At 37.8% G+C, this 25,814-nt stretch overlaps 2 protein-coding genes across 6 annotated transcripts in view; one reads left to right on the top strand and one right to left on the bottom strand.

The window, feature by feature from the left end:
• Positions 1 to 356: 356 nt before the first annotated feature.
• On the bottom strand, positions 357 to 4,154 carry LOC133868340 (serine/threonine/tyrosine-protein kinase HT1). The gene is made up of 4 exons (XM_062305194.1): positions 3,999 to 4,154; positions 2,555 to 3,717; positions 1,828 to 2,283; positions 357 to 937 (listed from the first exon to the last, which is right to left on the bottom strand). The coding sequence occupies exons 2-4, from the start codon at positions 3,284 to 3,286 to the stop codon at positions 665 to 667; spliced, it is 1,461 nt and encodes a 486-aa protein (XP_062161178.1). The 5' UTR covers positions 3,287 to 3,717; positions 3,999 to 4,154; the 3' UTR covers positions 357 to 664.
• Positions 4,155 to 12,163: 8,009 nt separating this feature from the next.
• LOC133868359 (uncharacterized) overlaps positions 12,164 to 25,814 on the top strand; it is a 36,123-nt gene continuing 22,472 nt past the window's right edge. For 2 of the 5 annotated variants that reach the window (XM_062305234.1, XM_062305232.1), the window contains exons 1-6: positions 12,164 to 12,279; positions 13,144 to 13,207; positions 13,355 to 13,436; positions 14,744 to 14,819; positions 24,054 to 24,139; positions 24,222 to 24,298. In XM_062305234.1, the coding sequence (XP_062161218.1) occupies positions 13,149 to 13,207; positions 13,355 to 13,436; positions 14,744 to 14,819; positions 24,054 to 24,139; positions 24,222 to 24,298 (380 nt within the window). In that variant the 5' untranslated portion in view covers positions 12,164 to 12,279; positions 13,144 to 13,148. Of the gene's footprint in view, positions 12,283 to 13,143; positions 13,208 to 13,354; positions 13,437 to 14,729; positions 14,820 to 24,053; positions 24,140 to 24,221; positions 24,299 to 25,814 lie in introns of those variants that run through there. The other 3 variants (XM_062305233.1, XM_062305236.1, XM_062305237.1) reach the window with 3 other exon arrangements.

Genomic DNA, 25,814 nt, shown 5'->3' with positions numbered 1-25,814 from the left:
TTTGTTTAGAATTTCTTGGAATTGTCGATTCTTATATCTTTACTTTTTCTTTATTGTTATTTTTCTGCTTTGTATTGGTATGTATAGGTTTGGGCACAAATAGTTCTTCTTATCTTGTTTTCTTTGGGTATAAAACTTATATGCACCATGTATATTTAACATATGCTATTGATAGTTGTTCTTTGGATTTAAAAGTTCTTGGTATGTTTAAATTGACCCCCATGAGAAAAACATCTGAAAGTGTACAGGTAATTCTGCATCTTTTCATGATTTTTGTTTACAAGTAACTATTCTTTCTCATAATTGATAAGAGCATCAACACTAGTTCTAAAACAAAATTGTAAGATGAGCAGTCATGAACTCAAAAGTGTGGGAGGATACTTTGAGCATTGAGCATACAGCCAGGTGAACCTGGGATTCAATAGCCTTCCAAAACATATATGCTACTTTTTTCAGCCAATATAGAGAAGGCAAGGATACACTAATTGTCATCTGTTTGTATTTATAATGTATAAAAGACATTTTCACCTCAATGCATGCCTACCAATCTATTGATTAACTCTCACATGAATGTAGAATAATACAATAAACGAGGCTCAGAAAACAAACCTTTTTTAATTACAATTGACCTGGTTAGCTACAAAAGCCAGGTCATATGAGAGATTCATGTGAATTTAGGTTTAGGCATTGATGAACTAGTAGGATGCACGGGACCAAGCTTTTGGATCCAATGAAGAAGCCCTTTCTTATGATCTTGACAAGTAGGATTTTGTACCAGATTCAGGGATCCATCACGGGCAAGTGAAGATTCGAATTGCTCCAATACCTTCACAACCTGCCAAAACTCCGGCCTTTTCTCAGACTGCAAGGACCAGCATTGCTCGATCAAAGCTCGCATAGCAGGCGGACAGTCCCCTGGGATAGCAGGTCTCAAATTCTGCAATGGGAAAGTTAGTGGTGTTAGAATTCATCCATAAAAACCAGTCTAATTGTGTTTCACAAGAGTGAGGCAACATGGGAAGAAAGCTGAAGTACCAAACTACAGAATGTTCTTGTAAAATTACGGCCAATACCAAGTATGTAAGTGGTGATTTCAAATCCAGAGGTTAAGCGTTCTGGCAACTTTACATAAGGCAGAGTTTCCAATTTCAATTCTCATTTCAAGTTCAACATTAAAAGTTAACAGTCATGTCTCCGTCACAATCATCCACTACTTTCCAAACCAGATAAATTTTCACCCATCCTCACTAATGATGAGACAGGGGCATCTCCACTTTAAATATAAATCAACTCATATCATATTTAAAATGAGAAAAGCATGGCTTTTAAAGAGTCCAAGACCATGTAGATTACACAACATTATTCTAAAGAGCATGCTTAAGGATTGTCTGGCTGCAGAATCAATGAAACAGTGATTGGACATGGTTTGTGGTTTGTTTTAGTAAAAGAGCTTCCAACTACAAAAGACTGAAATCTGATTGGAAGGAAGAAGAAAACAAAAACCAAAAAAAAAACAAAAAAAAAAAAAAAAAAAGAAACAAAAGAGAAAGCAGGGCAAGTCTTTTTACTATCAATTTGAAAGGAATTCTCTTACATAAAGAACGTATAGCACAACTAAGCAATTCAGAAAACCAAGCGAATGCCAGCATAAATGAGAAAGTAATAATGGAGTAATAAACATAATAATACAAATACAAATAATAATAACAGCAACAACGACAAGAAGGAGATGAAGAATGAAGCCATGAAGATGAATTAAGCTTCATATGTGCAATGCAAATATATACATATACGCTATCAAGAAAAACATGAAATTCAGGGAGAAACCTTATTCACTACTGCAAAAGCAGCCTGTATGGGATTCATATCCTCATACGGGATCGTTCCAGCTACCATTTCCCATAAGATGAGTCCAAAACTGTACACATCAACTCTTCGCCCGTAGGATTTATGTTTGATCATCTCAGGTGCCATCCAACGATAAGTCCCAGGGTCATCAGCTAAAGAATCACAGTACGCCTCCTCACAAGCTATACCAAAATCAGCAATTTTCATGTGGAAGTCCTGGTCGATAAGGACATTTTCTGGTTTAAGATCTCGATGAATGACACCTTGAGAGTGAATGTATTCCATTCCACGAGCAATATCAAGAGCAATTGCGATTAGCTTCTGTAAAGGGAGTGATTTACGCTCAAGCTTATGCAAATATGCCCTCAATGAACCCTCTGATAGATACTCTGTAATGACACAATAAACTGGTGGCTTTCTGCACGCTGCTACGAACTGTGTTAACGGATCAAAACAACATCAGAGGGAAGATTCGAGAATCAATTGTATTTCACGAACTGTGTTAACGGATTAAAAATAATGATAATTTTGGCCAAGATTCGAGAATCAGGTCCTATGAATTAAAAACTTAAAGCTATATGAATAATTGGTGAACAACATATTACAAAAAATAAATAAGTCAATGGACAATTTCGATCATCAAAGACAAATACATGTAGAAGACGAAGGAACAGCTGAAAGGGAGGAAAAGGAAAAGTTTGATCACCTTTATGACATTTTGATGGTGGAGACCAGATAGAAGGGTGACTTCTCTAACGAACTGTTTCTCCAGTCGAGCGGCCAACGCTCCATTTTCGTCATCATCAGGCACCCGAATAATCTTAACTGCAACAGGTTTATCATTGTATATCCCATGGTAAAGCCGACTATGCGCCCCGTGAGCAAATTTCAGCCCAAGAAACAACTTAGACAGATCTAAACACCATTCATCTGCTGTCTCCACAGCATTAACCCTTCCTCCACCGTGATCAAAATACTTCGCCCATAATAAATCCTTTCGGGTCTTCGATTTTTCATTGAATTTCAGCGAAGCCAAGTGCCTAAGAGGGCTAGAATTCGACGAAGACCCCTTAATCTCTTGGGAATCCTTATTCACGAACTTCCCAATGATTCCCTTTTCCGGCTCCCTTCTCCGGGGAACTGGAGTCGTGAATCTCTTCCGCTCTGACCTTGCTTCCTTAAACGTATCTGAGAGCGAAGTTTCAGGTAAAGGGGACAAAGATCTCTGCTTGTTTATAATAGGATTCCGCTGAATCCTCGAAACATTAGCAACAGACTTCTCACTAGCAGAAGTTGTTGCCGGCCTTGATTTCAAACCCGAATTTCGTTCTGGCAGAATTGTTAATTGAATAGGAGCCAGTATTGAAGAGTCCAACCGATGACAAACTGTATGAGAAAACTTTGTTCTCCTAATCCAAGAATTAGCATCTTCTGCCATTTTTTCTGTCACAGTAATTCCTTGAAATCCTAATAAAGACGCTAGACCCACAAACCTACTTAAGTCTTCTTCTTCTCCTCTTGCTGAGAAGAATGGTTAAAATCGAGAGGGTGTACCTCAAACAATCGTATATGAATTTCAAAGCTCCAGAAACCAAATTTCCTAAAACCCATCAACTACCATTGACAAGTAGACTACCAAAAATCAAATTTTTCCCTCATGAAAATCAAAGAACCATTGAAATCCTTGAAGACCGATCATGAATGAGACCGCTCCATGCCCTAACTTCACATCCATCAGAACCAAAATCCGTCGAAGCCCATCATATACCATCCACAGACAGACCTACCAGACATCAAAATTTGCTGAACACAATCAAACCCAACCCTTTTTTTTTGGCTTAAAAGTCAAATACCACCTTCCGTAAAAGCCTGGAAAATCCCACACAGATACATACCCAATAAACAAATCAATAAAAAATTCTAAAAACAAACATAATAAAAGCCCAAAAGCCACAAAAGTAAACTCATCTATATTGAAAACAAAGAAACACCCATGATTGTAAACACCACTAGTTACAGAAAAAACCCAATAATTGCGTCAAAACAATCATAAACCCATTAAAATATTCACAAAATAAGGAAGACCCAGATGCCTAAACAACCCATTCATTATACGCAACAAGGAGGTCTGAGAAGAAAAACAGGCTCACCTCAAGAGGGGTGTATATGGCGGCTTTCACCACGGTGACAAAATCACTTTCATTCATCAACCTATACAAAGACGTGTATGAATAAATAGCTAGACTAGATAGGTATGTAGATTACGCTCTCTCTTTCTCAGCTATTAGTATGTATACGTATAGTAGTATACGAAAGGTAAACGCCAAACGGTGGCCGTAGATTCCATGGAACCCGAAATTTATTGATGACGTCTACGAAGGACGAAGGTGCGGTGGGGTCCAGGGATGGGGTAGGTGGTGGGGACCGCAAAGAAAAAGTCAGGAAAGACGGAGAGAGAGTCAGAGAGGGAATTGTTTGTTTAAAATAATAACGTGAGAAAGAATCCAAGTTTCGCCATCGGAGAGAATGAGGTACGGAGGGACTTTCGCTGAAGAGCCAGCCGGGCAGCCAAGCTACGGTTAACTGTACGGTTTTCACACGGAGATTACTGGATATTAGGATTTTCTAAAATCAAATATTAAGATTATGAAACTTTATGACGAGATTACTTTGGATCTATAAATATTATGGGTCCGTTTGGGCGATTTTAAAAAGTGCTATTTAAAAATAGCGATTTTAAAATATGCGATTTAAGAAAGTAATTTTTAAAAACGCAGTTAAGCGTTTGACAAAATCGCAATTTGACTTTTAAAATCACAGGTTAACCTTTTAAAATACTGCGTTTTCAAAAAAGTACCACATTGCCTGCGATTTGAATAAGCATTTTTTTGCGTTTTCAAATCGCAATTTTTTAAAAATACAGTTTCCAAATGGTTCATTTTCTGAAATTTAGTTTAAAATCGCATTTTTTCTTTACGAAATCGCAATCTCAAATGCACCCTATATATATTTTATATGTAACTATATAGAAGTTGAAAGTTATAGGTTTGTAAAATATATATATTTTTTGATATGATGCAAAACGAGAAATATTTTTAAAAATGTATTCTGATGATGAGGTTGACGGGTAAGAAAATATTTTTTGATTTTTTTTTTTATGATAAATGCACTATTTCTCAAAAAATAAAAATTAAAAATAAAAATTGATAAGCGTAACATAATAATTTTTTTTTTTTTTTTTATTATTATTATTATTATATAAGAAGTGGAGTTTAGTAGCCCGTGAAGTCTGGTTTTGGCGAAACGCAAATTGGTGCCATTTGTGGTGTTTACCAAATCTGGGACCATTCAGAGTGTGGGTATCATCCATACGGACAAATCCAACGCCCAAGGCCAAGTGCAGTTGTTGGGATATAAAGAGCGAATGAAAAGGATCTGGAGATTCCAAATTCGGATCCGGCTAGTCTGCGGTAGAAAAAAGTACCGCATATGTGCGGTACTTTCTACCATAGTTAAAGGGCTGGTCGTGGCATTTTCTACCATAGTTTAACTCATTTGGAAAAATATAAATCCCAGCCGGTACTTTTTTCTACGAGTAATGATTCACTACCACCTAAATATACAACTTTTTACCACCTTACCTATGTGGCAAGGTGGTCCCTTACCTTAATTTATTTTTAAAAAATAAACAAACTCAAAAAGTAGTGGGTACCACCTTGCCACATAGGTAAAGTGGTGAAAAGTTGTATCTTTAGGTGACATTAAATCATTATTCATTTTCTACGGCATAATAGTCAGATTCTTCAAATTAATGGTGTATTTGAGATTACGATTTGTATTTAAAAAAAAATCACTTTTTGAATCGAATATTTTAAAATCGTTATTAAATCGTACTTTTTAAAATCATAAACTCAAACAGACCCTTAATGAAAATGAGCAAGTTAATGGAAATATGAAAGGTAAAATTATCATAATTTTAAGGTTTAGACAATTTTATTCTTCTTTTAACACTAATGTTCCATTTGGTTCGCGAAATAAACTCCATAAATGAAATGACTATTTTTATGATGGGATCTAAAAAATGAGAGGAATATTCCTAAAATAATAAACTACATTTTTCAGAATTAATTAATTAATTAATTAATTAAATTAAATATATTGAACATGTTCTTATATATATATATATATATATTAAAAGATTTGAGTTTTAGAAAAACAAGAAATCAAATGGGTTTTTAGTAATTTTAATTCAATTTCAATTTGTAATATATGTGTTATCATCAAACTAAGGAATAAGAATAACCATTCCATTTTACCATTCTTCATTTTAAATAATAACTAATCATTTTTTCTTTTAATGACATACCCATTACGCGTATCAAACGAGACTGAACTGGGTTTTGTTAATTTCAAATGCAATGGAGAGTATCATGTTCCTCTAGAGATGAAGTGAAGCAGTCTTCCTGTTTGTCTGCCAAAAATCCCCATAAATATCTCACAACAAGAGCCAAGAGAACCACATATTGCTAGCATATCCAGCAACACTAATCTTTCTTTTCTTTTCTTTTTTGAATAGTTGAGATATTATTAATACTCAAATAGAGGTTTCTTGTTCATCAAATACAATTTGCTGGATAGGAGGGCAGACCTCCATCCAGACTGCATCATTAGGAATTGACAACACACTAATCATTTTAGTTATTAAAAACACACATTTTTATTTTTATTTTAGTTACTATATTTTTAATACAAATTTTAATAGATTATTTATTTTACTTTCTACTTTATTTGAATATTATTTTTTATTTTTTAATTCTTTTTTAACTTACCGCTTTCTTCCCCTCACTCTTCTCTCTCTCTCTCGACAAGACCAAAGGATCAACCACACCAGTAAACCTAGCTGAGCAACCATCCCTCTCCCATTTGGCCATCCATGTTGCAGAATTTCAGCAAAGAACCAAATAGGCCCAAAGCAAGAACAACACAACCAACATATCTCCACAATCAGCTACCACCCAATAGGCCAAAACACCCTTAAATTTGGCTAAGGCTAAATCCAAAATAAAGACAACACAAAGTACACCATAAAGAATTGAATACACATCAGTGCATCACCACTTCCTTAAATCTGTAGAAAACTAGAGCCCAATAAATCACCTCCAATCAGCCATAACTTACAACAACAACTAGTGATTTTATTTGCTTCAACTCTGGTCTCCAAAAAATCAATCGCCCAAGCCACACAATAAACCACGATCAACTACCCAAATCAAATATACAAAACAGTCGGACTCCATGCCCAGCCCTATCGACAAGAGCTCCACACAACAATGTGACCTACACGCGCCGCCGTCCGGCAACTTTAGCCTCCTTCCCTCACTACCGGTAGCTTGTTTTGGGTGTTTTTGTTTGTTTGTGTTTGTGTTATTCTCTTGTTTCTCCTGTCAAAGCCTGCTTGTGTTTGAATCAAATTTTATGGAAATATTTGTTGGCTAGTTGCTAGATCAGCCCTCTTTCTTTAGAAAGTGAGCGTAATTGTAAAAGAGGCTCAATTATTATTCTTGGAAAATTTGTATTTCTGCTTAGGCAGCTGTTTTATTAAGTCGGATTCTTCTGGCTTAGAAAGTGGGGAGTCTTGTCCCTTACTTTCAAGATGTAAGCGTTTAGGCTTTTTGCAGATTTAATGATAAGACATGTTATTTGTTCCAAAAAAAAAAAAAAAAAACAATGTTATAAAATTTGTTAGATTTTAATCTTAAATATATGGTTTAGTGGCTTAGTGAACTGTCTTTTATTGAATGGGAAAGGCTCGAGAAATCCCTTAAGTATTCACAGCAACTTTTCTATAAGGGTTATATTCCTTAAATTTTAGGAAAAATTTCAAGAAAGTCATAAAAAGCCACCCACAACAGCTTTCCTATATTTTTCTCTTCCTTGATAATGCTACACTGCTTCCCAATGCACTATTATAATCATAAAAAAAATTATCTCCCATCTCACATAAGTAATCATAAAAGCATTAGTAGCAGATGTTCTATAAGAGCACTAGTAACAGATGCCAAGTAATTCTATTCCTTAAAATAAGGAAAATTTGAAAAAAGTTACAAAAAAACAAGCTACAGCAGTTGTCCTATTTTAGGGCTTCATTCTTGGGTAGCTACAGTGCTACCCAATGTGTAGCTACGCAATAGATTATTTTAATAAAAAAAAAAAAGTCTCTCTCTTCTCTCTCCTCTCTTGTTGCCCACTCTCTTCTTCTTCTTTCTTTTGCAGCTCGACGCCAGCACCTGATGCCTTCGATGAATTCGCCACTCATTCTAGTAAAATGAAGAAAGACAAGCAATAACCATACAATTCAAATCCAATTTTCTTTTCTCAACAACCAAACAGTCACTATAAGAACAAAATAGACCTAAACATGTTAAATTTAAACATACAGATTTCATTCACAAAGCAAAGCGAATCAATCTCTCCTCCGAGTCCAATCCTCCAGCCACCACAGAGCCCCGTGAAACGTCGTTGTTGTCGTCGATCTCCGAGCCGTCCTCGTCTTGGAACACCACCAAACTCCACAACTCAAAAACCCTCAAAATACCACTCGAAATCAACAAATAAAGAACAACAAAACCAATAAATCAATGGAGACAAGAGAGAGATTCAGAGACAAAGATGAGAGAGAGAATAATCAGACGAGAAAGAGAGAGATTGAGAGAGAGAGAGAGGTTGAGAGGAGAAGAGCCAGAAGATGCAGAGCGGCAGAGACAAATGGAGAGAAAGAAGACAGGAGAAGGATGGAGAAAAGAGAGAACAAACAGTTTTTTGGAATTAACAAAAAAATATTAAAAGTAAAAAAATATTATTTTAATGATATAGGGAATCTGTTGTAAGGTGTTTTTGTATAGGGAAAAAAAAAGAAGTTGTTTGGTTCCCTAAATTTTTCCAAAATTAGGGAAAATAGTTGGGTGTCTGCTGCTAGTGCTCTAAGTGGTTCCATTCCCTAAATTATAAAAAATTTGAAAAAAAGTTACAAAAAAAAAGGTCACAACAGTTACTCTATTTCAAGGCTTCATCCTTGAGTAATTGGGTAGCACTGTAGCTACCCAACCGATTATTATATTCACACGAAAGCACATCATCTCTCCTCAAGTATTCCAAAACTCTTTCTTCTTCTTCCCTCCGCAACTCAACAGGAACTTGATCGCCAATACAACTATTTTTTTTTTTTTGATGAATAATACAACTATTAGTATCATTATTATTTACGAGAGAAACTGAAGAATAATGAATTGAAAGAATTTGAGGAGAACAAACAGAAGACGTAGAGGGCAAAACATCACATTGATGATCATTTCCATCTGATTTCAATCAAACGATGGCGGAGGCGGTGGGAAGATTGTTCAGGTGATCGGACGACGCCAATTGGCCGAAATCACCGTTGGATCCGAAATCCTGGGTGGTGGGCTTGGTTCAAGATAAGGAGGGGTTGTTGTTGAAGCCCGTCCAGCAGAGGAGGCTGGAGCAGCCCTCGGAGACGAAGGAGGGCTCGGATATCCGTAACAACCGACTCTTATCTCTGTCCGCGTGTGAAACGGCGGCGTTTCTGTTCGATCTGTGGGCCAGCACTCTGAGAACCTCGTCGAACGCCTCTCAGTCGCTGAGAACCCCGTCGAACACGAAGCCAAGGCTCCGATCTCCAGTGACGCCATCACTACAAACCAAAAATCAATAACACAAAAAGTGAAAATGGAAATGGGAGTGAGGAAGAAGACGAAAAGCTGAGAGAGAGATGGAGATGAGACAGGGATGGAGAGACATAAAAGAAAGAAATGAATAAAGAAAAAAAGTGAAAGTGAATATATATATATATATTTTAATATATAGGGTAAGATAAATGGAAGCTGTTGTCGGGTGTTTTTATATAGGGAATAAAAAAGTGGTTTCGTTTCCTAAATTTTTGCTTAATTAAGGAAAATGGTTGGGAGTCTATTGCTAGTGTTCTAACTAAAAAAGTATAAAGAAATAATATTTAATTGATATAGGGAAATGTAAAGGGAAGTTATTGTGGGGTGTTTTTTTATAGGGAATAAAAAGTAGTTTCATTCCCTATTTTTGGAAAAAAATGATTAAAAAACTGTTGTGAATGCTCTTACTTGCATAAATGTTGATTTTGGATGTCTTTCACTTGGCAAAATTTTTAACCCCATTAGTGCGGTTATGGGATTCAAACTTATGCCTCACACAAAGAAAAGATGTGGTTTTTTTTTTTTTTTTTTGTTTAAAAAATTTTTATTCAAATATGGAAAAAGGGTTACACGGATCAAACTACCAACAAAATCACAACGGAAAAAGGCAGCAAAGACACAAATACAAACAGTAAACAGTAGGCAATGGTGTCATCTATGATTCCAGAAGAACCATAAATAAACCAGGCCTTTCTTGGGGTAACACAAGGCGGTTTTAAATGGCAAAATGGCCCAAAGAAGAGCCCCAACTAGGCCAACCGCACAATTTTTATATGAAGATAACAGACATTACTATTAATATATTAAACGTCGGTTACAAAATGAAAAAGTAACGACTTTTCACATGTGCCCCTTTAGCTTCTATAAATAAGACACTCCCCTATTGATTTTGATATTCAGTTTTTCATTTTCGGTTTTAGAAGTTTACAAGTGGAATTATGGAAATTCTCTATAATTGATATCTATTGAATTTATAAGCTTTATTGTATCCTAGAGACGATTTGCTACTAACCTATAGTCTTAAAGATAGTGATTCTACGCGCTTCAAAGATATCTTTTGTTTCCGATTTTGTTATTTCTCACGTAATATTTTCTTAACGATTTTTGTGTTTGTTTATAGTTCTTCTTCTTTATCAAATTAAATTTTTTTGATAATTTTAAGACAATATTCACAATGGAAGGAGGATATAAAGTAGCAGGTTTCAAAGTTATGAACCAATGTTTTGTGAAATTGGATAGGTTCAATGGAACCAATTTAACTCTTTGGCATGATATGATGAAATTTCTTCTCACTGCACTAAACATTTTATTCATCCTACGCGGCAAGAAAATCATAGGAATCACCCGTGATACATGGCCACGTAGGATAATAATTTGAGTTGACTTAAAAATATGTGACAATTGGGATACGTATCATCAGGGGCGGAGCCAGGGGGGTCGAGAGGGGACACATGCCCCCCCCTCAACCTCTAAAAAAATTTCTTACCCATGGTAGAAAATCCTCTAGATGCCTTGTTTGCCCACTCTCAACTGCAAATCAGGGACAATCAAAATTCAGTCACCAAACTTTAGGGGCAAACGATTCAAGCATCGGGGAAGTCTGGAAAATTTTCTGCCACAGTTTCAGCATTTCAGCATTTCAGGATTTTAGGTTTAGGTATTGTCGTTGGACTGTTTGTGAAAATGGGAAAGAAGAAGATGAACAGGACGGTGACCTTTAAACACACAGTTTAAATAAATGTGTATTGTTGGACTTTGTTTATGGAGTGGGCTTCTCTCAAGCACCACCGTTTAGCTTCTTTCCTTTGAGGTGTTAGTGGGTTTAGGAAAAAACAAAACATCAGTGGGCCAGTGGATTTGGTTGACAGACCAAACTTCAAAAACTTTTCAAAAGTCCAACCCTTTAAACTCCTTTAACAACTTAAAAAAATTATTTTTTATTCAAAACGTCAAAACGTCAATGGTCCAATTCTTTGTTATTAAGTGTTAACAATTATGCCGGAAACTTAAATGAACTTACAAAAAAAAAAAAAAAAAAAAAACCTTACAAAAACAACAATTGATTGTTTTAAACAATAATTGATTTTTTTTAGTTATATTTTTTAATATTTTTAATTAATTTTTGTTTTAATTTAATTTTTTTTCATAAAAATATATAAAAATAAATAATAAAAAATCTTAACCCCTGAACTAAAATCCTGGCTCCACCACTGCGTATCATTATTTTAAGGGTGGTGACGTAGACGATCGTAAAAAAAAAATAAACGGAAACCTAGATGAAAGTACTATGTATGTATTTACATTAATGATACATACCACCTGTGATACTTTTTAAAATCGAGTCGGTCGTTTGATTTCGGCCCTTACCGCATTGTGAGGTATTTAACACCTTATTTTATTGATATGAGTTTGTTTTACTGGTTTTGACTTATGAGTTAAAATTACAGCACATATGCTGTTAAGCTTAAGGGCCCAGATTTAACTAAATTTAAACTAACTTAAACGTTGTCGTTTGTTTTACCAAATATTGTTAATGTAGACGTTTCGTTAGTTTTCTTTCTGACGCCGTTTAAGAAGGCCTTACGAACAAAGTAAAAACGAAAATAGAAACCTCCCTCCCCGTTCTGGGTTCACGCCGAAACAGAGAAGTGGAGAGGCTGGTCGTTTGGAGTTCCAATCTCTCCCCAAAGTAGTCTTCATCTTTCTCTTTAGCTTCTTGAATATTCGTTCAGCTTTTGAAAAATTTTTGTTGGGTTAGTTTTTTTGTTGTGATTTCGTTGATTTTGGGTTCAAATTGTTGTGGGTTTTTCTTTGTGATTTTCGGTTGTTGGTTCTTTGTTTGGCAAAATGGGTATTGTGATAGGATTTGAAGTTGTTCATTTTGGGTTCAAATTGTTGTAAGTTGTAATTGTGATTTTCCGTGGTTGGTCCTTTGTTGATGGCCGAGAATGTGTGGAGAATTTTGTTGGGTTTTGTCTTCTTGTATTTGGTTAGGGAACCGAATGGGTTGAAGGGATTTTTGTTAGAAATTTCCTTGTGCTATTCCTTATAAATTTATAATGGCCGAATGAGTGAATGGGGATTTTTCTTTGAGTTCTCTTGTTTTTTGGTTGAGCAACCGAATGGGTAAAAAATAATTTTCAGTTTCTTTACATCGTTACATATGTTGGTTGATTGCCATAAGCCACTAAGTAGAAGGTTTGTTAAAGTTCTGTTGGATGCTCGTACTAGGCGTAGCAGGGTATGTGGGGGTAGATGAAGTATGTTCTCTCAGCTTCTCAAGCTGCTTCTGAAATAGAGAATTGCCATCATAGACAACCTTCCTCCAACACCTATGACACCTTTCATACCAAAGAACATCTGGAGTTGTAAGAATTCCTGATCAAGTTAAACCACATATAATGGAAGATGCTGCTCTCGCTTTGTCCCTCTTCAAGTTTTAGGCCACGGGGGAGAAAATTAGTGCCCGAATTTTGAAATTCTAATATGTAAATTGAGTTATTTCTGTTTAGGATTTTGATTTTGATCAGATTGGCTGCGCTTGGTATTACAGGAACTATGGCTCTTCCGATTTGTGCTAGGTGTAAGCCTACTGTACATTACGACGATGGCAGTCGGTAAGTAATGTTGCGCTATTCTCCTTATTCTAATTCATTTTTAATGTGCTTTTCAAAAATGTACAAAATCATAGTCTTGTAGTATTAGCTTCGATGTTGAGGTCGAATTCAATGTGATTCTTTTTTCTTTTTTTGGTTGTTCCGTAGATGTTGTGAGGTATGTGGAAAAGTTGTTTATCAAGATTTGTACACTGAGGAACCTACATTTGTTAAGGGCGCTGGAGGAGAGGTATGTCACTGTTTCTTTGTTAGTGTTGTGATGCAAATTCAATCAGTAGATGAGACAAACTTTTTCGCTGATTGTGAGTGCAGATATTCGAAACTGATTGATTCCCAAAGCTTGATTTGGGAATTATTGATGCTTTGAATATGAAACTGATGTCGATAGAGGGCAAGATATGTTGAAGTAGCAAATAAAAGAGGACTCAATAACATTTTGGAAATATCACCTCTTTGCATATTTTGGACCAACTAATAGAGTTGCTTGTGCTTTAACAAATACGGACCATATATGGAATTGATTTAAGATTGGTAATGATGGGGAGGATGGTTATGGGATATAATAGGGGAGTTCTTTCTTCTTAGATGCATGATAGGTGTTTCCTTGCCACATTTATTCTGATTTCTTAATGTTATTTAGGTTTTAATTTCCGACCGATAGAAAAAAATAAATAAAAGGATCTGTGTGTTTGCCTTCCTTCTGCAAGGTAGCGCCCGAATATGGCTCTTCTGCACCAGATTCGCTAATGTAGTTTTTTTTTCTTTTAAATTTTTTAAATGCTTTTAATTTTTCCTGATTGGTTATGCATGTTTTGTTGCATTGAACCCTTCATAATCAACATGAAATTCCTGTACCACCTCACTGGAGCATAAATTGGGGAACTTTGGACTGGGTTTGTTAAAAAACAGTTGAATGTTCTCTTCAATGCTACACGGATTTGCATTTAACTTTGTCAATATATCTTTTCAGTTTTGATTGTTATATCTAACCTAGTTTTGGATGATCTATACATTTCTTATGTTTGGTAGTGTACTGTGAAAATGTGTGTAAATTATAATAGCATTAAAATATAAAGCAATTCCTTTAAAAATAAAGGGCTATTATGTCAATTGTATTATCTTCTCCGTGTAATATATCATTTTAAATATTTAGACATGATTAGACCAATGTGTGTTGGAGTTTAATAGTGCTGCATTGTTGTCCCAATGTTTATGATGGATTGAAACGTACATTGTACCTTTCTAATAGTTTTATAAATTGTACTACTACTAAAAGAGCAATTCCTGTCAAAGTAAAGGGTTTTTTTTACATTAATGTCGCTATCTTTTCCTTTTAATACATTTATTTAAATATTTGAACATGAGTAAACTATATTTTGTAATGAAATTTAGATAAATGCATGTAAGAGTGTATAACTCTGATAGTGAGACTTTATTTTTCAAATGCTTATGATGAATTGAAATGTACACTGTGCTTAGATTTTGCTTTCATACTATATATGTTGAAATTTTTAGTCGGAAGTCTTTTATCTGCAGAGTCAGGTGGCAGGTACCCTTGTAAAATCCATCCTAAGTTGCTACCCAGAATCATTTAGAAGGACCCTAGATAAAGGTTTGTGTTTGTGCTCTGTAAATATTTGCTTTTAGATGCTTATTTTGGTTGTCATTTTATGAGTTTAAATTTCAATAAGAGTGTCAACATTGTTGCTAAAGAAATTTGCCGGGTATGTAAACTTCTAGAGGAATTTGTACACTTTTATAGGTATAACTCGAAGTTTGGGGCAACTGAACTTGGACCACTAAGCCACGTGTGACCCTAGCACGCACAAATATGCTTTCTGAAAGTGAATGCCGTTTGTTGATTGCCTTTGAACTTTTGGTTTTAAAATATTGTTTAGTACAACGCCTGCAATTTTTAGTATCCAACTTTCAAATATGGCCCCTGAACTTTGAACTTGAGTAATTTTAAGCTTGTATTATGCTTAAAGTTAGGGTTGTCAATTTTTGATACGACTCGCAAACCTGACACGAACTCAAAATGAAATTAAAGTGTTAGGATTGAGGAGCCTGATCCGTTTAATTCAATGGGTCGGGTTAGAGTTGACCTATATAATTTTATATCCATTTTTCGACATAACTCGAACTCAACACACGATATAATGGCAGTCAATTTTTGACATGATCTGTGAACCCGACATGAACCCAATACAAAATTAGAAAGTTAGGGTTGATAGGTTTGACTCGTTTAATTAAATGGGTCGGGTTAGGTTGACCTATATAGTATTTAGATTCATGCCTCCGTGAATAGGGTTCAAGCTTTCCATGAAATTAGCAGCATACATCACTATGAGAGCCAAACTCCTACGAAGGAAATTGGCCCTTTAATCAAAGCCAAACTAATTAACCTATGAACCAACTCATGAATTTGTGGAGTTCTCAAACTCTTCACCTGTACTCCATTTCTGAGACCTTAATGTTTCTTTCTAGTAGGTGGTGGTGTTTGGTTGTTCGTGATTAGGGAGAATAGGTGTGTGGATCATGCATCCTGGCCAGTTAAATGGTCTTAGGCTGGAGTGGGTGGAAGCTAGTCTTCAGAAGCCGTTCTGCTCGGGTAATCATGGTTTTTTCTAGAAGATGGTCGGTGGAATCCAAGGATTTTGAACTGGTAGTCGTTGGAGGTGAAACGGGGGTCCGCCTTCGTGAGATATGCAGAGGAAAATTGAGGTCTATTCTCATGGATAGAGATGAGATAGCGTGGTTGGTTCGTATCTTTGAGGAGTTGGTGGTAGTAGAAGACTCTCGGGTATTTTGGAATCAAGCCCAAGCAGGGTTCCCAAGGATCATTGCCCAACGTTGCTTTAACAGGCACGGTGGCTTCTTGACGGTTGAGGAACACGATGGTAATATGAAACGGGATGCGGTCTTAATTCCAGAAGGAAGGTGTGGATAAGGCTGGGACCTTTTCGGGTCTGCTTTACGATCGGTTAACAAGCAATTCAAAACAAGAGGTAGTGGGGTGGTAGCATTTCCGGAGGTTCAGGCAATGAGGGGAAGAAGGAGGAGTTACGCAGAGGTTTTGTCGAAGAATTTGCCACCGCTGGAGGAAAATCTCGGTGAGTGCTCAGGCCCGGTTGCTAGGGTGCCTAAATGGGTGAGAGATTTGTCGAAGGGAGACTCCATGGACAAGTCTGTCCGAGTGCTGGTATCGATTAGGAGCATTTCTGGCGAAAGGATACAGTTTCCGGTGAAAGGAAATTCGGCTCCGGTGAAGTTGTCCAATGTTCTGGTGAAGGTTCTCACTTCAAGCTGTGGTCCAACGGTCGCTAACCAGCAGGTTGTGATGGGAGGGGTGGCTTCTGACTCACGTCACAGACACCTCCATTTTGGTGAAAGCCTCGAGCTCCTGAATTTGATGGAGACGCTGCTGAAGCTAGAAGAAGACATAGGTGTTTGCCTTAAGAAGTTGGGCTTAGCTGAGGATGGGCTTTTGGGCAGGAAGTGTTCTAATACAACCAAGCCCAGTTCAAGAGGATATGCATCCACAAAGCAGCTGTTGGTGAACCTGGGTGTGAGACAGAAGCCAGGCCCAAAAGTCATCAAGCCTAAGAGTAATCCACTTAATAAAGTTTTCAAGCCCAAGAGCAAGCAGCTGTTGGTGGACCCGAGTGTGAGACAGAAGCTAGACCCAAAAGGGAATGCCCTTGTCATAGGTGAGTCGGTCTAGACGGAGGTATTTTTACGAGCTGGTCAAGCAGATGACCCAGGCGCGTCGTCGTAAGCGGGTGGGTTTTCTCCTGTCGTGAGTCCACCGGAGAATTTTCTCTCGTTGAACGACGTGGGGATAGTTTCTTTGTAGCGTTTAGGCTACCCTTCTGCAGTGGGTCCGTTTTCTAGTGGAGATTTCGGCGAGAATCAGGGAGCTGTGAAGTCACCTGTGAAGGTTTGTTCTAAGCCAACCGTGCAGAGAAGGTGGTTCTGGCCGTCGATAGTGGAGTTTTGCTACAAAAGAAGCCGTTTTCTAGTGGACCTCTCTCGGTGGTTGGTTCAGTGGGTTCTTCGTTCGTGGGTTTGATGTCTGAGGAGGTTTCCGGCGATTCGAGGGAAGTTTTGTTGCCAGTAAGGGTCCATTTGGAGCGGTTTCAGTCGGTGAGCAAGAGTAGGGTGGATGAGTGTGCAGTGTTATCTCAGGTGATGTCTGATTTGCATCTTGCGGAGATTGAAGTCAGAAATAGGTTGTCATGGCAGTTTGGCTCTTGTTTAGGAAGTGTCGGTGGGGGGTTTCCAGTTTGGCAAAGGAGCGCTGCAGAGGATCCGGCTGTCTCTGGGTTGTCTGGGTTGGGACTACAAATGAATTACTTTCCCCACCTTCAGTCTCTGCAGGAAAGGGATATATTGCTGGGAATTCCAACAGCCATCCCTCTGGGTGTTCAGAGGTGGTTGCGTTTCAAGAGGGAGATAGGCCTTTTGAAGTGGCAGGAAGTGGGGAGGCAACTTGTGGTTTTACTGAAATGGAAGGAGATGTAGGTAGGGTGTCACCCCTCAATTCCTATTCTACAAATTCGAGGGTTTTTCCAGGTTACTCCGACTTGGTCATTCAGTGTGCAAATGCCATTTATCCCATCGTAGGGATATCGTATGAGGGTCATAAGCTACAATTTTGGCTCTTTTGACTCATATTGAAGTGGAACGTTGTAATGGTATGGTGGGAGCCATGTCGGGCTGTGGAACGAAGGGCAAAAGGGAGGTTAAAAATTTGAAGTGTTCTATCAATTACGATGCAAGAGGTTCATGCTCTAGCCGCGGGAGTAGGAAGGTGAGGGGGCATCAAGTTGTGTCATGAAGCCTAGGATTCTTTCCTGGAATGTGAGGGGATTGAACGAGTGGAACAAACGTCTAAGCATAAGTAACTTGCTCAGGGATTGGAAGGTGGATATGATTTGCTTCCAAGAAACCAAGGTTCAGGGTTTGTCGAGAAGTTTTGTGCGAAGCTTATAGGGCTGCAATCATGTGGATTGGTGCTGTTTAGATTCTTGTGGGGCCTTAGGGGGCATCTTGATCATGTGGGATAAAAGGTAGTGGAGAAGATTGATGTTTGTGTGGGGGAATTCACTCTTGTAGTTTCTTTCAGGAATGTAGTGGATTGTTTCATCTGGGCCTTTGCAAGTGTTTATGGTCAGAATTTTGACTCTGATAGGAGGCTTCTTTGGGATGAGCTGGCTGGGTTTCTCAGTTGGTGGAGCATGCCTTGGTGTATAGGGGGCGATTTCCATGTTACTCGGTTCCCTAGTGAAAGATTTGGAGAGGGTAGTTTGTCTGCTATGAGAGATTTCTCTAATTTCATCTTAGACCAGGGTCTCTTGGACCCTTCTCTCGCTGGGGGCACTTGTACTTGGTTGCTCAGGCTTGATCCTCTCGTTTGGTCTAATATTGATCGCTTTCTAGTCTCCTTAGATTGGGAAGCTCGGTTCCCTGTGGTTTCCCAGAAGAGGCTTCCTTGCCTCTATTCAGACCACTTCCCGATTCTTCTCGATTGCATTGACGTCTCTAGGGGGAAAAGGCCTTTTAAATTTGAAAACATGTGGCTAAAAGCGGATGGTTTTGTGGAGAGGGTGAAACAGTGGTGAGATTCTTATTCGTTCGAATGTACGCCTAGTTATATCCTTGCTTGTAAACTCAAGGCTTTGAAGCAGGATTTGAAGATATGGAATGAAGAGGTGTTTGGTAGTATAGAGCGGAGCAAGAGGAAGCTGTTTGATGAACTTCAGGCGTTTGAGTCTATTGAAAGTAGTAGGGCTCTAGTTGAGGAGGAGATTCTAAAGAAGATAGAGATTGTCAACGAGATAGAAAGGATTTCTCTTTTAGAGGAAGTTACTTGGAGGCAGAAATCGAGGGTGATGTGGCTAAAGGAAGGGGATAAATGTACTAAATTCTTCCATTCCATAGCCAACTCTAATAGAAGGTACAACACTATAGACTCTTTATGGATTGGAGATTTTCTTTCTTCTAACCAGTCAGAAATAGGTGAGCAAGTGGTCCAGTACTATCAAAAGCTATTTTCTAAGCCGTTGCGGTGGAGGCCTATGGTGGATGGGTTATCCTTTGATTCTATTCTGGAGTCTGAAGCCAGCTAGTTGGAGAGAGCTTTCGAGGAGGAAGAGGTTAGGAAGGTAGTGTCAGGTATGAATGGTGACAAGGCTCCGGGTCCTGATGGGTTTTCTATGGCATTTTTCCAAGCATGCTAGGATGTTTTGAGCTCGAACATTATGGCAGTTTTTCATGACTTTCATGCGAGAGGTTGATTCGAGAAAAGCCTCAATGCTTCATTCATTTCGCATATTCCAAAGGCTCCTGGTGCAATTTCCCTCAAAGATTTTCGACCTATAAGTCTTGTGGGAGGTGTTTACAAGATTATTGCTAAAGTTTTAGCAAACAGATTGAAGTCGGTGTTGGAGAAGGTTATTTCCAAATCTCAGAGTGCCTTCATTAAAGGGAGGCAGATCCTCGATCCGATCCTTATCGCAAATGAATGCCTTGATAGTAGAATTAGATTGGGGGAACCAGGTGTAATGTGTAAAATGGATTTGGAGAAAGCATACGATCATGTAAATTGAGACTTCCTATTGCATATGCTGAGACGATGTGACTATGGGGATAAATATTTTTCCTGGATTGCTCATTGTATTTCTTCTGAGCAGTTTTCGGTGTTAGTCAATGAATCTCCTTATGGGTTCTTCAGTAGCTCTCGAGGTTTGAGACAAGGGGACCCTCTGTGTAACGACCAAAGGAAAAGCGCTAGCTACATTTGCGCTATCACCTCAAAAGGACTAGTCAATTTGAAGCTTTCCCTAGAATCACTTATAAAGCCCAATTTCACCTAATAACTAGCCAATGTGGGACTTAACACTCATCTATTTCTTATAAATCACTTACTCTATGTGGGTTATTTATCTCTTCCCAATATGGGATCGGGGCGTTACAAACTCCCCCCCTTAAACCCCTGACGTCTTTGTCAAGGTCACGTCATGCAGTACTCTAGTACCACATGACCTGGCATTACTAAGTAACTCTGATACCATTTGTAACGACCCAGGAAAAACGCTAGCAACATCTGCACTATCACTCCAAAATGACTAGTCAATTTGAAACTTTCCCTAGAATCACTTATAAAACTCAGTTTCACCTAGTAACTAGGCAATGTGAGACTTAACACTCATCTATCTCTTATAAACCACTCATTCTATGTGAGTTATTTATCTCTTCCCAATATGGGACCGGGGTGTTACACTCTGTCTCTCCTTTTATTTGTGTTTGTGATGGAGGCTTTGAGCCGTATGATTTCTGCTGCGGTTAGTGGGGGTATGCTGGAAGGCTTCAAAGTTGGTAATGCAGATTTTTCGTATCTTCTGTTTGCAGATGACACTCTGATTTTTTGTATTGCTCATTCTTCTCAGTTGAATTATTAACGGAGTCTCTTCCTCCTGTTTGAAGTTGCTTCGGGTTTGAAGGTTAATTTGGCGAAGTCAAATTTAATTCCTGTGGGGAATGTTGATCAAGTGGAAAGGCTAGCCGACATTATAGGGTGTGGGATTGCTTCTTTGCCGAAGAAGTATCTTGGTCTTCCTTTGGGGGCTTCCTATAAGTCCACTCGTATGTGGGATGGGGTTATCGAGAAGATAGAGCATCGACTGGCTAGTTGGCAAAGGTTATACCTTTCCAAGGGTGGTAGAGTCACCCTTATTAAGAGTTATCTTGCCAATGTGCCTACTTATTTTTTGTCTCTGTTCCCTATCCCGGGGAGTGTTGCTTCTCGCATAGAGAAGTTACAACGGGATTTTCTTTGGGGTGGGATGGGTGAAGAGTTAAAATTTCACTTGGTAAGTTGGTCGAATGTTTGCACCCCAATCTCAGAAGGGGGATTGGGTATTCGGAATTTGTTGATGTTCAACCGTGTTTTGTTAGGCAAATGGTTGTGGCGATATGGAATTGAAAGAGATGCTTGGTGGAGAGTTGTGGTGGATTCCAAGTTTGGCAGTTTGTGGGGTAGGTGGTGCTCCCGCGAGCTTGTAGGTCCCTTTGGGGTGGGGCTGTGGAAGAATATCAGGAAAGGGTGAGAGATTTTCTTTGGTTTTACTAGATTTGAGGTGGGGGATGGGATTAGGACAAAATTTTGGCATGATCTGTGGTGTGGGGATACAGTGTTGAAGGAAGCTTTTCCTGTTATTTTTGCTATTGCTCTGGTGAAGGATGCTTCCGTTATGGATAATATGGAGATTTTGGGCGGCTCTTTTCAGTGGGACGTGAGCTTTGTTAGAGAGGTGCATGATTGGAAAGTGGATGTCTTTGCCTTATTCTTTCAGGTGCTACAATCAGCCACGGTGAGTCGAGATCGTGTAGATAGGCTCTGTTGGGTCCCTTCCAAGAAAGCTGTGTTCAAGGTCAAGTCCTACTTCAGCTCCTTGGTTGGCTCTGTAGGTAGACGCTTTCCTTGGAAGAGTGTGTGACGGACTCAAGCTCCTCTGAGGGCGGCTATTTTTGCTTGGACGGCAGCCCTAGGCAAGATTCTAACAGTGGATAATCTCAGGAAACAGAAGATCATCATTGTGGATAGATGCTACTTGTGCAAGAGAGATGGAGAATCTGTGGACCACCTTCTTCTTCACTGTGATGTGGCTTCCACTTTGTGGAATCTTGTTTTTTCTCGGTTTGGTATGTCTTGGGTTATGCCTAAAAGAGTTATTGACTTATTTGCCTGTTGGTAGAAGGGTAGAAGGCCAATGAGTGCTGCGGTTTGGAAGATGGTGCCCATTTGTATTCTTTGGTGTGTTTGGAAGGAGATAAACCTTAGATGTTTCGAAGACATGGAGAATTCCTTGGAGGATATTGTTGCCTCGTTTCTTCATATGCTGTATCTTTGAACGGTGGCCTTTTTGTCTCCCTTATCGATTAGCTATTCTGATTTTCTTATTCGTTTTTTTTTGCCTTCTTAGGTGTTTCCTTGTATATACTTCCAGTGTACTTTGGGGCACCTTACGCTTTTAATAAAACTTTATTTACTTATCAAAATAAGTTATACTAATTGAATCTAACACAAAGGTTAGATAGCTGCTTAACATTGCTAAATTTAAAAGTTGAGGGAGCAAATAGGGAATACCACCATAGTTGGAAGGTGAAGAAAATGCAGTTTGCCTTATTGTTTATACTGTGCAAAAACAACCTAGATGACTGTTTTTTTTTCTTTAACTAATTTTCTTGACCCTGCAACTTTCAAAGTTTATGCGACCGCAATAAAATGAATGAGAAAAAAGAACGACAAGTCAATTCTACATTGTTTCTCACAAGATCATTATTCTTTAAAAATAAAAGGAGTTGGTGGAAAAAGGAAAGTAGTTCAAGATTGGGTCAATTAAGAACAAAGAAACACAAAGTGTAATCTGAAGTTATTCTAAGTAATGGTGGAAATCGCTAGTTCATTTTATAAATATTAAAAGTTTTCAAAGTTAAATGAAGTACAAGCATATTAAAAATATTTATTCTATTTAGAAAATTTGAAAAATAAATAAACATTGTTTTATTTGTTTAGAGCAGTTTCTTTGATACATTTTTATGATGTATCAATAATTTTTAATATTTCAATTTCCATTAGTGTTTTAATTAGTGTAATTAGATATTGTATACATAAGCGAAAACTGTTATTCCTCAATTGTTTGAGAGCTACTAAACTTGTTTGTGGATGGGTTTCTAAAAAAATAGGACTTATAGTTCTAATGAAGGTATGATGACCTTGTTTGGAGATGGGTTTTTAAAAAACTGTGTTTTTACTTTGATACGCTTTTATGATGTATCACTTATCAAAAACAAAAAAGTTTCAATAAGACTTGATTTACTTAAAAAAAAAAAAAAACTTATCAAAAACAAAAAAGTTGACTTCTCAAAACGTTTTTATGGTGTATCATTAATTCATGATCTTTCAATTTCCATTAATGGTTGAATTAATGTATTTAGATATTGTATATCTGAGGTAAAACTGTTACTCAATTGTCGGAGAGAGACTAAACTTGTTTGGAGACGACTTTTTAAAAAATAGGACTCATTGTTCCAATGAAGATATGATGACCTTATTTGTCTTTTTAGGAAAAGTAGGTGTCCCCTGTACATTTCTTAACAAATGGATGTATTTCAATCTGTAAGGAATAACTTATCAAAAATCTGTAAGGAATACAAAAGAAAAAGTTTGAGTGTGTGGTCCAATAAATAGTACGTATAAAATGTTGTGTAAATTTAAAAAGCAGGTGAGTGTCTTACACATGGGTTGTTACAGCTTGCTATAAATCTGTGGGTACTAGTTTAGATTTTTTATTTAATTGAGTTCCTTAGACAGTTCTTAAATCTAAAGTCCCCAAGCTTATCTTAAAATGGTTATTAAAACCATTGGGGGATATGACTAGACGTCCTCCTTTTTTCAACATGTGGTGATCTCTCTTCATTTCTCCATAGGAGATCTGAAGCCGCCCAAGAGCACAGGAACTCCTAATGCCTACACTTCTTGTGTACTTGCTTTGTGTCTCTTGCCCTCCTATAATGAATTCAGTAGTCATAAAAGTTGTGGATATGATAATGGAGTTTCATCCTACATGGAGTTGGGTGGTGAAAAACGGTTGGTCTGAGTCTCGAGCAATTCAATGATGCTTTGTAGAAGTTTGTGTAATCTGATGATGCATGTGTTATACACATAGATCCTTGTTGTGGTGATAGTTTATTTAGTGTACACAAATGCCTATAGTTTATGGCTTAAGAGAGAGTTCTGATAATGTCATTTATAATCAGAAATAGTTATTTTTTGTCGCAGGGAGAGATGAAATAGATCGTATGGTTACAGCTTTTAATATAAGTGGTGGTGACTCTATAATTAATCCAGCTTGTGCATTTTATCGGGTATGTATTTTGTCAATTGCTATAGTGTCCTCACTAGTTGAATATTATTTTTCAAACATATGATTTGGGTATAATTTTTCAGATGGCACTTGAACGGGGCTTTACTAGGGGGCGTAGAACAGAGCAAGTTGCAGCTGCGTGCCTTTATATTGCATGTCGGTAAGCAAATTTATGCAGGATTCCTTAAATTGTGAATTTACAGTAATAGTAGAGAGACTGATTGATTTTCTTATTGATTCTTTTTTTCTGTCATCTTGAAACCTTTAATTTATGTCTAAGAAATTGAAATGGAAAGAAAGAATGAATTGCTGAGTGTAGGGTAATCCCTTGAAACGTATTATACTGTGCTTGAGTTCTTCCATTTATTTGTTCAACAGTAATTATTATTATTATTTTTTTTTTCCGGACGAGTGGCCCTAAGGGGAGGGTAGGGCAATGGGGAGATTCAAACAAGCAGCCTCTGTTTGATGAGCGGTGGTCCCAGGTTGAGTGTGCTACCCCTTGGGATCTGGTCAATGCTAAGGTTGAACATATGTAGTATGCCTTTTATAATCTGACTCATCTGGCCAAAATAACTGTGGTTACTGCTACATTTAGTGACAAGAGTGGTTGAAATATTTGCATCCTTTCTTCTTGAAATAGTTGAGCTTTCGTCAAAAAACTTTAAGGTAAACATAAATGCAGCAACTTTTCTTGCTCTAGTCGTATGAAGTTAGGTAGCATTATCGTCATTGTAAAAACCCAAGGACCGGTTCTACCCCAAATTAACTATCCAAGCAATATTAATCTCAGATTAAAATTATTTAATTAGAGAATATAAGCAATAATTATCACAAGATAAATTATTGAAATATAAAGCACATAAACATCATAATCACAAAATCCATTGTACATCCACAACACACAAAAATCTGTTGGCGAAGTGGAAAACCCTTTGAATAAATCAAAACCCATTCCGGGACAGCCAAACCCGGGAAATCATTAGCTAAGAAGATCCAGATTATATACACAAGGAATACTTACAAAACCCTTTTTGCAAATTGTAGAGACTATAAGACAACAAGCAACTTACTTGCCTTGAAGCTTGACATTCTTCTTGTAGTGCTTTTCCCTCACCGACGCCATCGGTAGACTCCTTGCTGGACAAAGGATGTGTATGACGTGGATTGAACAGTCTCAAAAACAAAAAACCCCAAGTGGTAGAAAAGCTTTGAGCCTTTAGAAATTTTCAATTGGGTTTACAAATGTGAAGGAAGGCATTCATCTAGAAGGATTCTAGGATGAAGGATCTCATCATCTTCCTCACAAAAAAGGTCTAAAGCTTCCTTGAGAGCAATGGGAAAAGAGAGATAACCCAAAAGAAATTCAGATCTAGAAATGTATACTCTTAGGAAATTTTTCCTTTCTGTCACGATGTGGACTTCTTTCGTCGAGATGGGCAACTAGGGTTCCATTGCTAAGTCTCTGACATTTGGCAGGTTTCGTACAGGCAGCGTTGTGACGGCATTTGAACGGGTTGTGCATGGGACCAGACCGAGAGCTCTATATGGCTTCTTGTCACTTGTTCATTGTGACAGGCTGTGCACGGGACTAGGTCGAGACCTCTCAGTGGCTCTCTGTCACTTAATCATCTTGACGTGCTTTGAATGGAAGAAGGCTGAGACTCTGTCACTTG

The sequence above is a fragment of the Alnus glutinosa genome, chromosome 5 (assembly GCF_958979055.1).
Source record: "Alnus glutinosa chromosome 5, dhAlnGlut1.1, whole genome shotgun sequence".
In the NCBI taxonomy this organism is placed as follows: domain Eukaryota; kingdom Viridiplantae; phylum Streptophyta; class Magnoliopsida; order Fagales; family Betulaceae; genus Alnus; species Alnus glutinosa.
This window is presented reverse-complemented; position numbering and strand designations above follow the sequence as displayed.

Bases quoted from the DNA above. Each gene is read 5' to 3' on its own strand.
- LOC133868340 (XM_062305194.1), bottom strand. From the start codon at position 3,286: ATGGCAGAAGATGCTAATTCTTGGATTAGGAGAACAAAGTTTTCTCAT. The intron at 2,284-2,554 runs GTGATCAAACTT...CCGTTAACACAG, and splicing joins ACCATCAAAATGTCATAAAG to TTCGTAGCAGCGTGCAGAAA. The intron at 938-1,827 runs GTTTCTCCCTGA...TTCCCATTGCAG, and splicing joins CTTTTGCAGTAGTGAATAAG to AATTTGAGACCTGCTATCCC.